Genomic DNA, 16,033 nt, shown 5'->3' on the forward strand with positions numbered 1-16,033 from the left:
GGACAGACCAGCCTCCCGCTGCCCCAGCCGCCCTTTTATAGGGGCGGGCTCGGCCTCCCCGCCCAGTCGCGGCTTTCCTCGGTTTCCATTGGCCAGCAGCAGCCAGGGGCGGGGCTTACGCAGACTGAGGCGGGAAGGGTTGCGCATGCGCAGTAGCTCCCCTCGCCGGCTGGGGGGGGGGGGGGGGGGGGGGGGGGGGGGGGGGGAACGGGCATGCGCGGAACCAAGGTCCGCCGCCGCGCGCCGTTTCCCGCCGCGTGGAGAGCGTTGGGGTGAGGGGGGGCCGGGCCGGGGGGGCCGCTCTCCCGGGCTCCGCTCTCCCTCCGGGTCCCGGCGCCGGGCCAGGCCCTCCGTCCTGCACCCCGCACTGTCCCTCCGCGGCTCGGGCTGGCGCGGCCGCAGCCCCGCTGGCGGTGCCGGTGACCGGCCGGGAGCGGGCCCGGGGCCTCCCGGGTAGGTCCGGCGGCGGCGGGGCTCTGCTGCGGCCTGGGTGCGCTCCGGCGCGCTGCCTGCCCCCCGCTGCCCCCCGCTGCCCCCCGCTGCCCCCCGCCGCCCCCCGCCTCCTGCTGCTCCTGCTGCTCCTGCTGCTGCTCCTTCCTCCTCTCGAGAGCCGCTTTTCGCCGAGCGGTAGGAGGGGGAAGGCTGCTACGGGGGGGTACGTGCGGCGCTCCCGGGAAGGCTGGCTCGTTGGAATGACCGGGTATCTGCTGATCGCCTCGTGTTGCCGCCGAAGCTGTGCAGGTGCTGGCTGCTCTGGCGTTTGTGTTCCCTGCTTTTCCTCTCAGCCTGAACTCAGATCTAGACGTTGTCTTGTTCATCTCTCTGATTTTTTTCATCTCTTCAGGGGGAGGGGAGGGAATGTAGCATGTGCTCCTTAATTATGTGTATTGATTGGCTTCTGTTTTGCTCCTCGCCAGCTGAAAAAGGGAAAGCTAGCAAGAACCATGGCATCTTATCCCTGATTATCCTGTCGTGAACTTGGGATTCATTGGCTTAATAACACTGTACCAAAAACTCCCTGTAGATAATTATTTCCGTTTTACTTCTCCCCTGATTTCTTCAGAATATTGTTTGGGTTGTTGTTGGGTTTTTTTAATCTATGACGCTGAAAAGAAGTCTTTCAAGGTGTAACATGTAGGTTAAATGTTAGTGCTGCATGGATTTTTCATTAATAATAAGCTTTTGATCTTTAAGACTAGATAGTGGCCTGTGAAAACTAACTATTGGTTTGTTTTGTGTGAGTCTTAGGCAGCATATCAGACTGAAAAAGTCTTTTTTTTGCTGTGCAGATGAAAATTTTAATTGTGAGGAAGACAGGAAGCATTCTGTAGAATCATCAGATCCCGGTTGCACAGTAAAACCTGCAGGGAAACATTTGAAATGGCTGGTTGAGAGAACAAAAAAAAAACAAAACAAAAAATTGTCAGTGAGCAATTCTAGCATTCCAGTGAAACGCTTGGCATGCAGAGTTTTGCAGTTTTCCAAGCAGAAGACCTTGGACTGCAGTCAAAAATGTCAACAAACTCAATATCTTGGAGCATTATGAGAATGTGTCAGTAGAAATCACCTAAGTGAGCAGCCTGCTTTACTGTGTGGTTTTCAGTAGTCTGGGGTTTTTTCATCTTCCCAGGAGTAGTGTTCACTGTTTGCTTTGCAGCTGTTCTTGTCTGGCCCACAGAGTGGGGTGTGAATGTAATATTGTTGCAGAGTTTGCTGCATAGCATCATAGTTCAAAAGCGGTTCCTTTTGTGACTGGTACAAAGACAGTGCCCATGTTGTTGAGTACAGTGTGAACAGCTGTAGCTCACACTCCTAGATACCATGACACCTTTGTTTATAAGGTTATGGCAATATCTGTTTGTAATAACTGCTTTCATCTGTATGATTTATGCACAGTTTCTGGTTTTCAGGTTGTTCTCACAGAAACTGATTATTCAGCCTTTCCAAAGATGAAGAGGAAAGTTGCAAAAGTTGGGAAATTAAGGCTTAGTCCTAATGAAGAATCCATGCTGCTGAAAGAAGAGTATGACAGAAGGAGAAAGCTGAGGCTACAGCAAGTACGCCTGTATTTTTGCGCATTGTGTGTTTCCACAGATAGAAAGCTGGAGTGGGTTGTGGAGAGACATGTAGCAAAAAATATTGTGCTTTTTAAAGTTGTTGACAAAACATAAATGCTGTTTCCACAGGTTAGAGAGCAACAGAAGTGTATCGCCTTGCAGATAAGGCAGAAGGTCAAGCAGAGGAGAGAAGAGCAACTATATCAATTAGAGGAAGCCCTGAGAGCTGAATGGCAGAGAGCACAGGATCAGAAGGCAAAAGTCTTAGAAGAATTGTATTTATCAAGCTTAAGAGCAATTGGTGAGGGTCACCGACAAGCTAAGGAGCATGTAAGTGAAACAGGTTCTTGAAGTTCTAGAACACCAAGATTACTGTTAGGTTTTTTTAATATATATTCTTGATATTGCAGTCCTAATAAACAACCAGGTTTTTTTTTAAGAGTAGAAACTTAGAAATGTTTATATACTTTTTTTGCAGATACCTTTCCACAAGACCAGAATTAAATGGTGTAGCAGACCCATCTGTTACGGCTTTTGCTGTGCAGACACTTGCTTTGTTTTTTATATGTATATGTGTACATATATACATATATATGATAGTCTATGTTTGTTCTTCACTCAATTGCACGTGGTGAATCATTGTCTCAAGCAGCCAGTAATATAGTAACTTTTTTCTCTGTCATGTAACAGTATCTTTTCTATGGTTAAGAAAACACACTGTTTTTCTTCAGTTCTCTAGTGGCATGAAAGGTCTTGGTAAAGGCTCCAAAGTCTTTTACATAGACGGCAAACTTATTAATTCTGCACCTCTAAGCTATTTACACTTTCTTTAAAATCCTATAACTTGTGTCTTCTCTCTTTGAGGTTGACAGTAGAACCTCTGAACCACGTTTATGGTTTTGCAGACTAGCTTACTTCCTGAATTAGTCAAGATTTTTAACCCAAGTAAAATAGCATTATACTTTTTCATATCTCAGTGTCTTTAAATCAAATTCTTTTTGAAGTCCTTCCCAGTGCTGGGATGGATGAGTTTGTGGAAAACTGGTACCAATTCCGCAGGAAGAGAGAACTAATCATTACTGTTTCTATTGATATAATTGTTGTAATTAATGACTGAAATTCAGCATTTGCTAGAATGTGTGAGTATATTTATATTACTCTTACTGAAGAGATGCAGAGGGAAGGGAAGGTTTCCACATCAATATTTGGTTATATTGGCTAAGGAATGTGGCAAATTTGCTTCTGTTGATGGTGGAGAAGAGAATAAAGAAGATAGCAAACAAGGAAAAGTGATTATTTAGAGTGTTTTTCCTCGATTGAGTAGAAAGTAATTTTGAGCTTGTGATTCTTACCAGAAGTACTCACTTCATAATGTCACACTGATAGTATGAAAAGTGAGTAAAATTTTGTATTAAAGTGCTTGCAATATTTCATTCATAAGGAACCTGATTTAGAAGCTCTGGCAAAGCAAGCAGAGGAGAGGAAACAAAGAGCAGAAAAGAGGCATAAGAAAGCCCTGAAAGAGCAGAAGCATCAAAAAGAGAAATTACTTCGTGAGCAAGCCCGGTATGCTATAGTTACCTAGTTTTATTAAGCACAGAATGTATTTTACAATGTCACCAGGTGAAAGGCAAAAATCTTGATGCATCTTGCTCTGAGCTTTTTTAATCTTGAAGTTTTATGGGTTAAAGAATTAATGCTTATGGATAAATCTTTTGGATTTTTGTTTTAAAATCAAGACAACAGTGTCAAGTATAGGAGCTGACCTTACAGACTCGCGATGACTGGGGGGACTTTGATCTCTATATTGCTGTTTTTCAGCCTTGGTTGTTGGCTGACAGCTCTTCAGTGACATATGAATTGAAATGTTCTCAGGCCAGTTCTTGATGTAGAGTTACCCACTTGAAAAAAGAACCTATTATATTTGTCATGGTCTTCCTTCTTACCATGTGTTTTGTTGTTGTTGTTTCGGTTTTTCCTGTTTCTTTATTGTTGTTTGTTTTTTTTTTAAGCAAAGCAGGTTGAACCAAACATAAGCAGGCCTGAAATATGAGCTGTGTACTCTTGGGGATAGTTGTGCTTGAATAGAGCTGACACCTATTAATCAAATACTTAGTTTTGTCCACGCTTGAATAATTAAAATATGTTGAAATGATGCAGTGCTTTCTAAAAATGTAAGTGAAAAGCAGGGATTTTGCTTTGTTCGTTAGGAGCTTATGTGTATTAACATTTTTGCATTACTTTAAGAGAGAATTTTCCAGTACTGCCTTTCAGCGTAAGTTCTGTTGATTTTTCGGTGTGCTTGCCCATCCCTGTCTCCCAAGCATTCATTTAGTTATATCTGAATCTGCTTATTTTTAGATTTGCCTTTTATTTTGCATGGTGCTGTCATTGTTGCTTGACTAATTTTCTTTCTCTCTTTTGTGGATTTTATTTGTGTGTGTGTGGATTGCCTGACTGTTTTTGTTTTTTCCCCCAAGACGAACAAATGCACGTAAACATGCTCTGGAAGTGGAAAGAAAACGAGCAGCCAAAGTTGCAAGCCTGCCACCTCCTCCACCACATCCTCTTGAGGTACAGATCCATGATGCAACAGTGATCACAAGCTCAGGGTACCATGTAATGTAATTAATTATTTATTGATCTGACTCCTCAAAACAGGATATCAGAAATTGCTCTTTGCATGCTGTGAGGAGAGTAGTTCAGCAAAGATCAAGAAAATTAATTGTGTATTAGCAGCCTTCTTGCTCCTGAAGTTTGATATTTGTTCTCTTACTATGTGTTTATTGTCATCAGAGGTCTTATTTTTGTGGTTAATGTCTTTTAAACTTTATAATGTTCTCGTATTCATTGAATAGTCACAGTGGTATTAAACTCTATCACTATCTCAATATGTACACCACACCTCAGCCTTCTGTCATAATGATGTAGTAGTAGCATTTTTTCAGTTCTGCAACATACTTGTGCTTTTTTAGCTGTGAGAAGGTTTTTTTGTAGGTTTTTTTGTTGTGGTTTTTTTCCTCTGCAGTGTCTTTATTTCTTGTAGGAAATCTTACATGTAGGGTAAGCTGTTTAATTGTGATAAGAAACTGGTGGCTAAGGCTGTTGAGGAGGAAAGTAGATACAAACCAAATATTTTATTCTATGCTGTACCTTTTCTTAGGGGGTGGCTTTGTACCTTCTTAATTCTGCTTAGATTTCAGAGAGATTCTACATAGGTACAGAAGTTACTGCAGGTCTGAACTGCAGGAGGAGCATTATGTGCAGTTTTGCTTTGGAGTTAACTTCTAGTGAATTTAATTTAATGGAACTTAATTTTAACTTCCCTTATGTGGTGTTGTAACCTTTCAGACTGTCAAGGTCAGGGATATTCAGACCACTGACAAGAAAAGAAAGGATTAAGGTATACCTGTCCCTCTTGGAGCCACTACATCCAGCACATTATGTTTTAGGTTATTGTGTTGGAGGATAGGATTTGGTACTGATACATCTGGAAAAACTGAGTTGGATGTGACCCTCACTGTTTTCAGGATATTTGGAAGTGGGAATGCCTATATAGCTTCATTTGTATCCCTTAGTAAGAGCTTCTCTGTAGGTCTCATCACTGGCTGCCCAAGGGTTTTCTTATTGTGAAAGCTGGACATGAGTGAGGATTAAAGCAAGTATTGTAAGGGAAAGGTAAAGTTTGAATTTATTTCCAGTGAAGTATATGCAGTATTGAAATTTAAAACAGATGGAGTAAGATCCCTGTGTGGTACAGTTCAGGTAAATGGAAAAACTCCTTTATGCTGCTGTTCTCTGCAACACTGCCTTCTAGTAACATTTAGCAACTTAGGATGTGTTTTATGTTGCTTTCTATAAGAAAAAACAGACATAACAAACAAAAAGCAAACAAAACCCACAAAAAAAAACCAACAACACTTTTCTAACTGATAACCTAATGTCAGCTGCAGTTGACATGCTTATTTGTAGATGATGTAACAGCTGAAAAGACACAGTACTAAATAATTGTGTCATACAACCTCAGTAGGCATCTCTTTGCAACTTGCAATGCAGAATTTCCTTCTTATCCCTTAGTCTTTTTTCACCAGGGCAAGCAAGAAGACTTTGTTCAGTTTCCCCAGGTTCTGGTACAATTGCATTTGCAGTTGTGTTGGATGACAGGTTGTGGTCAACATCCTGTTCAAGTATTGCAGAATCATGGAATTGTCAGAGTTGGAAGGGATCTCTAGAGATCATCCAGTCCAACTCCCCTGCTTTTAGAGCAGGATCACCCAGAGCACATTACTCAAGACTGCATCCAGGTGGGTCTTGAACATCTCCAGAGAAGAGAACTCCACAACATCCCTGGGCAGCCTGTCCCAGTTCTCTGTCACCCTCACCATAAAGAATCATAACTTCCTTTCCTGAAATTCTACAGTTCAGTGTATTTCCGCCCATGAACAATGTCCTTCACCCACCCTTTTTCAGCAAGCGTGATTTTAGCTGTTTTTAGCAATGTTTGCAAACATCTGGATTTTCTGCAATGCAAACAGGAGTGGGTTTTTTTTTCTTTTAAGTTCATGCTCTGATAGCAGCAGATTGAATCAACAATTCTGCAGACATGGTTTTCTATTGAGGAAATAAATGGCTCTGCATTGTTTAAATACAGCACACTGAGTCATTTTGATCCATGTAAACATTAACTGACTTTGAGCCTTTTTCCTGGTTTTCCTGTCTGTATGGATTTTGTTATAAGCCTGTTGCTGGGAGCACAGAGGGTGAAGAATACAGTTATTTTCTTGGACAGTAACTGGGTGCCATGTCCTGCATGGGGTAAATGCTAAGTAATTGAAAGAACAGAGATGATTAGAGCTGTGGCTTATTCGTAGTCCTGGACAGAGGAAGAAAACAAAAGATGTTAACTGTCAGGTTTTTGTGGGGAAATGTGGGGTTTTGTCTTGCAAATACATGACTGGAAAGGCATTGAATTTTAGTTGCTTAACTTTAATCTAAATCGTGTGAATTACAGAAAATTGCAAGTCCATCTGCACAAGTGTGCTTATTTTCTTGAATCAATTTACATAAATAGCTTATTAAACATAACTATAATCCTAATCTGCTGCTCTGTGGTAATAACAATTGAATGAAATTTCAAAAAATGGAACTAGGGCATTTTTGTTCATTGCAGGATTACTTTGGATATATGAAACATTTTCTGAAGATACTCCTATTATTGTTACTTTACACAATTACAAAATAAGTGTTTTTACTCTAAATGTATCTATCATAATCAAGCTTAATTCTCAGAAGGATGGCTTTTAGGAATTAAGTCCTTATTTAGTTAGACCAGCTGTTAAGTTACTTAATTGAAGTTAAACTGTAAACACTATTTTATTGACAAGCTTCAAAGAGTTCTTGTGAACTTAATTTTTTAATATTGCCTTAAGGATTTTTATGTAATGGAAAGGCAACCTAAAAACATTGCTAGAACATTCTTCATTATACATAATATTTGTAGAGTTGGGTTAGGTTTTTTATTTCAAGATACATTACTGCTCCAGTTTTGCCAGATTTTATATAGAATTATTTACTTCTTTTTTTTTTTTTTAAAAAAAGGGAGTTATAAATCTTTTAATGGGAGTATGGATAGATTCCTAACAGCAGTGGTTCTACCATGAGGTGTAACAATGGTATAAGTATTTTTTTTAACTCAATTACTTTTGACGTTAACTGGAAAATTGCAGCCTCCAACATAACTCTCATATCTTCACAGCTTTTTAATTAAATTCTGGAGATGTGATTGATTAAAAGTAATTCTTAATTTGTTAGTTTTATTTTTTTAAATAATTAGGAAGACTGAGGTTTAATTATACATTCTGGAAGTAAGACACTATGGGTCAAGCAGTAAACGTAATGAGGTTTAGGCCTGGGATTTGTCTGTTTTCAGAGCTGTAATCAGTATCTATAAGCATTTTGGTTAATGTTGGTCTGTTGCAATTACTATGGTTTATGGATTAAGAAAATTAGCAATTTTTAAACAGCATTATGTACAAATCAAAGTGAAAATCTTAATGGCATGCTCTTTTGTGCATATTTTTATTCCTTCCTACTAGAATAACAAGCATTTACTTAAAAGCTATAAAATAAGTTACAGAAGTTGTTAGTAAGGCTTAAAGTGGTTGTGTATTATAGGATTTTAATTTAAAGGCTTCACTTTCTACGGTCCTTATAAAATAGCGAGAGATAATCCATACTGATGTTTTTTTCCATCACCAAATTGGGTGAGAGTCTTGATCTGCTTGATGGTAGAAAGGCTCTACAGAGGGACCTGGACAGGCTGAATCGATGGGCCAGGGCCAACTGTATGATGTTCAATAAGGCCAAGTGCTGGGTCCTGCACTTTGGCCACAGCAACCCCCAGCAGCACTACAGGCTTGGGGAGGAGTGGCTGGAGAGCTGCCCAGCAGAGAGGGACCTGGGGGTGCTGGTTGACAGCCAGATGAACATGAGCCAGCAGTGTACCCAGGTGGCCAAGAAGGCCAACACCATCCTGGCCTGCATCAGGAATAGTGTGGCCAGCAGGAGTAGGGGGGTGATCCTGCCTCTCTACTCAGCCTTGGTGAGGCCACATCTCGAGCACTGTGTGCAGTTCTGGGCCCCTCACTACAGGAATGACATTGAGATGCTGGAGCATGTCCAAGAGCAGAGCTACCAAGCTGATGAAGTGTCTAGAGAACAAGTCATACGAAAAGTGGCTGAGGGAACTAGGGATGTTTAGTCTGGGGAAAAGGGAGTTTGAGGGGAGACCTTATCACTCTGTACACAGGTATAAGTTTTAAGATATTCCTGAGACTTAATGCTGCTGTTTATGTACATGTATTTGTTTACACTTATTTTAGTTTTAAACTGCTCAGGCTATGAAACTTGATGTTTTAGTTACTGTGGGTAAGAATCCATTTTCAGGAGCATGTCTAGGGAAGAGGAAGCTGAGAGAAAACTAATGGAGATGTTAGAAGTATGAAGCCAGGTCCTACAAAATACTGAGTTACCCAACCTGGCTACCTCACTGCTGAAAGCATCAAGCTGAGCCAAAGAAGAGGGAGAGTCTGGTTGCTCAGTGTTCAAATTCTTTTGGACAGGAGTTGAACTGTAGCAGTGTACCCAAAACTTTTTGAAAGAATAACTACTTTGTGTTATAGGAATGGACACATTTCATTGAAGTTATGGAGAATGCTCTTTTCTCTGGTCAACTAATGCATTTGACATAGTGGTTATGAGTTTTGTAAAGGAAGTCTGTACTTGAGAAGTGGTGTTTTGCTGTTGGGTATGATGATACTGTGGATCTTTGGTTGCCCTGCTTTGAGATGAGTGTGACAGCTGTTTTAAGTGGAATTTGTATCAGTATATTAAACTCAGGTGCTTATAAATGAAGGTAATGTGTTTGAAACATGAAGGTAGAGCTCTCTGATGGATGTTAATTGGTGTGGAGGAGTTTGCCTTAGGCTGTTAAATGCTCTCAGTTGTTAAGCCCTCTAGGTTTACCTTGTGCCGATGTGATTTATTAATTATTAATTGTATGTAATGGTTTAAACAACAATATTTTCAGGAGATAATTTAGAGGGGGTGGCTGTCTATTAATACTAATTTAATTGTAAAGATAACTTATGTTCTGTTTAGTTGCTTTGCTAGAGATACTGCTCTGTGATACAACTCATACTTTTCTTCCTAGAATTTTGATGTGAAAAAGGCTGCAGTGAAACCCTATAGTGCTGACAACTTTTCTGTTACACGCTATCATATTTCCGAACCTTATGTGGACAGAGAAATGGATGGAGAGCAGGTGATTAACTCCAAGTGTTTGTCATATATGCTTGCTTAAATCTTTATTTGTATTGTATGCAGTGTCTGGATATCAGCAGTTCATGTTCAAAAATCATAGAGTGGTTTGGGTTGGAAGGGACCTTAAAGATCATTTAGTTCCAACCTCCCTGCATAGGCAGGGACACCTCCCACCAGACTTGGTTGCTCCGAGCCCCATCCAACCTGCCCTTGAACACTTCCAGGGAGGGGCCTCCACAACCTCCCTGGGCAACCTGTGTCAGTGTGTCATCACCCTCATGGTAAAGAATTTCTTCCTAATGTCTAACTGAAATCTTGCCTCTTCCAGTTTTTAAAACCATGACCCCTTGTCCTCTCACTACAAGCCCTTGTCAAAAGTCCTCCCCAACTTTCCTGTAGCCCCTTCAGGTACTGGAAGGTGCTATAAGGTCTCCCCGGAGCCTTCTCTTCTCCAGGCTGAACAGCCCCAACTCTCTCAGCCTGTCTTCATAGCAGAGGTGCTCCAGCCCTCTGATCATCTTTGTGGCCCTCCTCTGGACCTTTTCCAGCAGGTCCTGTATTGGCTTCAGAGCTGAACACAGTACTCCTGGTGGGGTCTCACGAGAGTGGAGTAGAGGGGGGGAATCCTCTCCCTTGACCTTCTTTTGATGCAACCCAGGACACAGTTGGCTTTCTGGGCTGCAAGCTCACACTGCAGGCTCATGTTTTGCTTCTCATCAACTAACACCCCTGTCATGCCCCACGAGGTGGGTGCGATTAGAGTTCCCCAGAAGTGGGGACACCTATTAAATGTCACATCCCACAAGGTAGGCACGGATATAGAATTCCCCAGAGATGGGGGTCGGCCCGGGGAGATTCGGACTGGACCCCCTTGCTTTATCAACTCCTTCTCAGAGAGGAGCCTGGGTGTGGCTGGATCCAATCTTCCTCTCTGAACTAATCTCTTTTAACAACCCATTCAACCAGCTTAACCTCTGGATTTTCTGCATGGTACTCAGGAGTAAGACCATTACCCAGGAGGCTTATGCAAAATATTAATTAAAGTTGAGTAAGATTATATAGCTTGTCAAAAAGCACACAATATCACTCTCAAAGCAAAGGATTACAACTAGCAGAACTTAGCAAAGTTGTCCTCAAAACAACAGGTTACAACTGGAAAAACTTAGCAAAATTAGAAATTATGTTACTCTTATTTGCTGAGAATAAAGTTAGAAAGTGAGAGAGAGAGATATAAAGAAAGAGCGGATAGGAAAGATATCACCACCTGTGGATCCAACAATGATCTCAGCATGACATTGTGGTCCTTGCATGGTGGGCACGTATACCAAGCATTCCAAGTCTGCCTCTTTTATGGCACCTGGCCCTGCCTCTCCTGGTGAGGTTTCGGCCTAATTTGCGCAGGCTCAGTGTTGGGTTCAGGAAGATTCTGGAAGTGAGTCATTGGGGCACAGAGGTCCAGGTAGTCACTTGGCCACCCCCGTCCAGGTTGACCAAGCAGTGACCTTTATTTTCACACATGTGCACTGTCCTTAAACAGGACGGGTCTTTTACAAGATGGCACTGTGCCTCCATGGGGCTCCCTTTGCCAGCCACTGCTCCTTACCAAGTAAGGACAGTGTCCCATTTTTCAGGGCTCCCATTCAGAGGTCTAGACCTAAACAATAAGAGGAGGTATTGTAGTTTGCTCAGTTTTGTCATGGAAAATTCCCAAATTTAATCTTGGTAGGCTTGATAATGCGCAATGATTATTTTTTTGTTACTTAAGTATTTTTTCATTTTTATCTGTTAGTATTATTTTCTTATTTAAAAATTGTGTGTTGCTTCTGGTTTCCCAAATAAAAATGAAAATACATCTGGATATTTTTTTTTCCCGTTGTTTAGAACAAAACCTTGAGGACAGAAGTAGTCAATCTGTAATATTGAGCCTATTATTCATTTTACCTTGTATTGTAGGAAAAACAATCACTCTGTTGTAACAAATAAGTTATACAAATTAATCTCCCTAGTACAGCTTGAAACTAGAACACTTTGATACCTGAACTTATGGAATATGTAAACATCCATTAATTTTTTTTTTTCAAAGTTGAAACCTAGTTTGGTCCTGCATGCAACCAGGAATTAAAAACCTTCATGGGTGTTCATATGGCATTGGATGTCCTTTTTTTTAAAGTGCTTCTGCTGCAGAATTATTTGTCTATTTATTGTTACATATGCTTTAAACTACCACATGTAACTCCACGGACTAAACTATTGATTGACTGCCAGCCAGATGCTCGGTTAGCTGCTGAGGAAGAAGGGAAACGTTTGGAAGAACTGCACAAGGAGGCAGAGAGGGAGAGAAGAGAGCAGCTTGAAAAGGCACATCTCAGAGGAAGTCATGCCTTGAAGAAGGTCCATTTGGCTCAGGTAGGCAAAGTAGTTGTGCCTGTTTTTAATTTCAAAATGATCAGTGTTAAGTAAGGTCTGGGTAGGTGATTAGTAAAGGAATTCCGGTTACAGAAGGAAAATTGATGGACTAAATGGAGTTTTCAGAATGTGTTTAAAAAACATCGAACTGCTTTTTTTGGCTACCTAGAAGGAGGGAGAATGAATGAACATCCTGTAGTTTTTGTTATTTTAATGTATAACCTTCGGTCAATCAATTGGTAATAATCAAGCTAAACTTTTTTAAAAGGTCATGAGGTCTACTTTTCCACATCAGCTTTATTTGGAATGAATTATTCTGTGCCTCGGGGGAAAAAATAGGTTTTTGTTAAGTTTATTTTTATTTTTGGAAAACTTTTCAAGTTTTTATCTCTTAGTATTTAAGTCTGGAAATACTGAAATTATTTCCTCTAAGAAGTAAAACCTGAACTATTCAGGAAAGCCTTTGTACCTAGAGGTATGCTCTGAAATTTGTTTCATTGTCTGTTACCTTCACAAGTATTTTTGGAGCCCAGAAATGGCAAAAGCTTCCTGTTTTTCAGCTCAGGTATTACTGGCCCTGAATGAGTTACACAACTAAAATGGGGACCTGTGGAAATGTTACTGGTGCTCCTTAGGGTAACAGGAATAAAAACCCAAACAAACTTGAAATAAAGCTTTTTTTCAATAGCTTTCATATCTGTATTTGTAGCGTGCCAAGAGTATTTAGGTCACATCTTAAACAGTAGCAATTGCTGCAGTTTACACTAACAAAAGTAGCTTGCCAAAGGAAGTACTCATTTAGCTTATCACAGAATTGTCAGAGTTGGAGGGAACCTCTAAGATTTAATTCTGTTGAGGAAACTTGGCCTACAGGTTTATAGGCTGATCCTTTATTTGACGTTGGTTTTTCTAGGTAGTATTAATGACTCCTGTGTTTAAAGGTCAGCTACTGCCTTCTCTCAGGCACCTCCTCCCTAGAATAAAATGAACTTGAAGCAGTAAGGATTAGTCAAACATCATGATAACCAAATGAAAGTATTTTATCAGTCCTGACATGTGGCTGTTTAAATGTGAGCACTAAATGTTTGTGATCTCTTCTTTGTGTCTGAAGGACAGGGAAAGGCTGCTGAAAGAACTCGAGCAAATGCAGAACATGGATCGGATGCGCAGGAAACAGATTGTAGCACAATTGCCACCTCAGCTTTTTGTGCCTGCATATAAACGCCTGGAAAAGAAGGAAGAATGGCAGAGAGAATTGGAGTTTGCTTTTGAAGATATGTACAGTGAAGACAGGAGTAAGTCACTTGTTGGAGGTTGCTGCCCAGCGGAGGAGAGGCTGCTTCAGCTGCCTGTTCCACATCCAGCCAGAAGCAAGGCTGTGTGTGTATCCACAGCAGGCACACACATTAACAGGCTTGAGTGCACAGACACACAGCTGGCCACACACACAGCACTTGTGTTAAACACAAACAGCACAAATGGCCCCATCCTGTTCACTGCTCTGGCTGATCAGGATGAAGGCCTGTTAGTGGGATATACATCTATATGTACAGCATGGATTCCTCCAACAGTTGGTCTTAGTCTGCCCAGGCCCCTACATCCTGGGTCTCCACCCATCACACTGTGGATCCCCCAAGTAACAGTTCTTAGACACTCATCCAATAATTCATCCTGGACCCTGTAGCATTCCAGTTACCTGAAATGTCCACATACGCATTGGTATGCTCAAGTATCTGCTGTGTATCACTCAGTAAGTGCCTTTAGGCACACGCTGTACCTAGCAGCAGGATCTGTATGGTAAGTGCAGTCTTGCAATGTTTTTTGCTTTTTATTCCAATTGGTAGTTTTAACTTACTGTGTTCTTTTAATTAGAAATGGAAGGAGACCTGATTTTGCAGTTTGAGCCACAACCTTTGCCAGGCCCTTCTGACAGATCTCAAGATAATGACCTTGATATCTCTCTGGAGCAAGAATCTGCTTGTGACACTCAACCAGAATCTACTTCTGATACTAGACAAGATTTGGCACAGATGATAGAAGAGGAGGTCCCCAATGAGTCAGAAAGTAAAGCTTTTACACCTTATATTTAACTTAAGCTTTTTTGTTTTATAGTATAAGAGATTTAGTTTATCAAATAAATTAGGATTAACTAAAATGTCTTAAGTACTGAAATTAATGCCTGTGAAGTATTTCAGTTTCAAGTGGTTTATATCATGGGTGATCATACTCTAATGATCATGAATTTAAAAATTAAAATTTTACTTCTTTTTCTAGTATACTTCATTAGTATACTGATAATAATTTGTAGTTGTTGTAAGAACTACAGTGTAACATGATGTGAACAAGATGTGTGTTAGTGAACTCTGCTGCTTGGCCAAGTGTTTCTGCCGCGTCCCTTTGCTGGCACCAGCTGTTTTTCAGTCTGTCATGCGTTATTGTGTTGCCAGTGCTAATACAAAGGAAAGGGCAGGAACATACAGGCAGGATGTTGCTTATTTCTGTAACAGTACAGTCTAGGAGTAGTCTGACTGAAACAGTGCAGCTAGCTTAGCTCTCCTTTTATAGCATGCAGAGACAAATGACTGCTTCTCTCTTGCAGGTAAGAGAAAATATCATTACACTTTTAAAACTTGTTTATATACCTAAGCTAGTTGTCCAGCTGTGTACACACACAAAAAAAAACCCAAACAAAAAAGTGTGTTCTTCTGATATGAAAAAAAAAACATTACTTAAAAACCTTAACAGTGTATATTCTTTATAGATCATGAAGAAGCAGAAACTCACCAACCTCGGTCAAAACTTTCCTTGAAGAGATTGCTGAAGAAGATTAGAAGCCAGAAAGAGGAGTGTACATCAAAAAGTGAGACAGAGATTCCAACTGAAATTGAGACTGTTGAATCGGGCACGATTGCTAGCGAAGAGAGATCCTTAAGTGATTTAGAGCTTAACTGTAAGCAACAGAAGAGTAGAGTATGTGAAGCCAAAGGTACATGATACATTCTTGCATCAACATTTGTGGAGGAGGCATGAGCTGATGTGTCTGCAACTGAGGGAGAGGGGTTTCTACCTCTAGGCACCATTCTGAAAAACCTTTTTGTAAAACGAATTTATAGCAAATGGAGGTTCCATTTTGTTTGATAGCCAAATAATTTTGGAGTTATTTCCTGTTTCTTTCCTTTGTGCTTGTGGTGATGCTGTTGCTGAAGTTGGTGAAATTGTATGCCAAGTGGGATTTCTAAAGTGCTAATGGTGTGGTGGGGTTTTTTCCCATTGTTTTGCTTTCACAGGGTGCTTAGTTTTTTTGAATGAGATTTAAGTGACTTAGTTTGTGTACATGGATATACCAGCATAATCTAGAATCACAGAATGGTTGAGCTGGAAGGGACCTTAAAGATCATCTAGTTCCAATTCCTCTGCATGGACAGGGATACATCCCACTTGTTCAGTTTGCTCAGAGCCAACCTGTCTTTGATCCTTTCCAGGGAGGGGGCATCTACAACCTCCCTGAGCCACCTGTTCCCAGGCTATAATGCCTGGGGATTGGAGAGTGCAACATGGGTGGAAACATGTCTCTGGGAAAAATGTGTTGCTGTTTGAAGCTGATAGTACAGGATGGAGACTTGCTTTTTGTGCAATAGCCAATTGTTAGCTCATTTACCCAGGGAGTGCCAGTTTTGTTCTCAGAGGTTCACATGTGACTTTTTATTCCTCAGGATGGTCTTTCTTATTAGGCTGCCAAGGAATCTGGT

At 40.9% G+C, this 16,033-nt stretch overlaps 1 protein-coding gene across 8 annotated transcripts in view; it reads left to right on the forward strand.

The window, feature by feature from the left end:
* Positions 1–259: 259 nt before the first annotated feature.
* The window catches only part of CEP295 (centrosomal protein 295), a 42,571-nt gene continuing 26,797 nt past the window's right edge, over positions 260–16,033 (forward strand). The window contains exons 1-10 of one of the 8 annotated variants that reach the window (XM_051609014.1): positions 260–741; positions 1,911–2,057; positions 2,187–2,387; positions 3,499–3,623; positions 4,538–4,631; positions 9,769–9,879; positions 12,144–12,284; positions 13,396–13,579; positions 14,157–14,348; positions 15,046–15,270. In XM_051609014.1, the coding sequence (XP_051464974.1) occupies positions 1,950–2,057; positions 2,187–2,387; positions 3,499–3,623; positions 4,538–4,631; positions 9,769–9,879; positions 12,144–12,284; positions 13,396–13,579; positions 14,157–14,348; positions 15,046–15,270 (1,381 nt within the window). In that variant the 5' untranslated portion in view covers positions 260–741; positions 1,911–1,949. Of the gene's footprint in view, positions 742–1,483; positions 2,058–2,186; positions 2,388–3,498; positions 3,624–4,537; positions 4,632–9,768; positions 9,880–12,143; positions 12,285–13,395; positions 13,580–13,963; positions 14,082–14,156; positions 14,349–15,045; positions 15,271–16,033 lie in introns of those variants that run through there. The other 7 variants (XM_051609015.1, XM_051609018.1, XR_007888455.1 and 4 more) reach the window with 7 other exon arrangements.

This window comes from Apus apus, chromosome 1, assembly GCF_020740795.1.
Source record: "Apus apus isolate bApuApu2 chromosome 1, bApuApu2.pri.cur, whole genome shotgun sequence".
Classification (NCBI taxonomy): Eukaryota; Metazoa; Chordata; class Aves; order Apodiformes; family Apodidae; genus Apus; species Apus apus.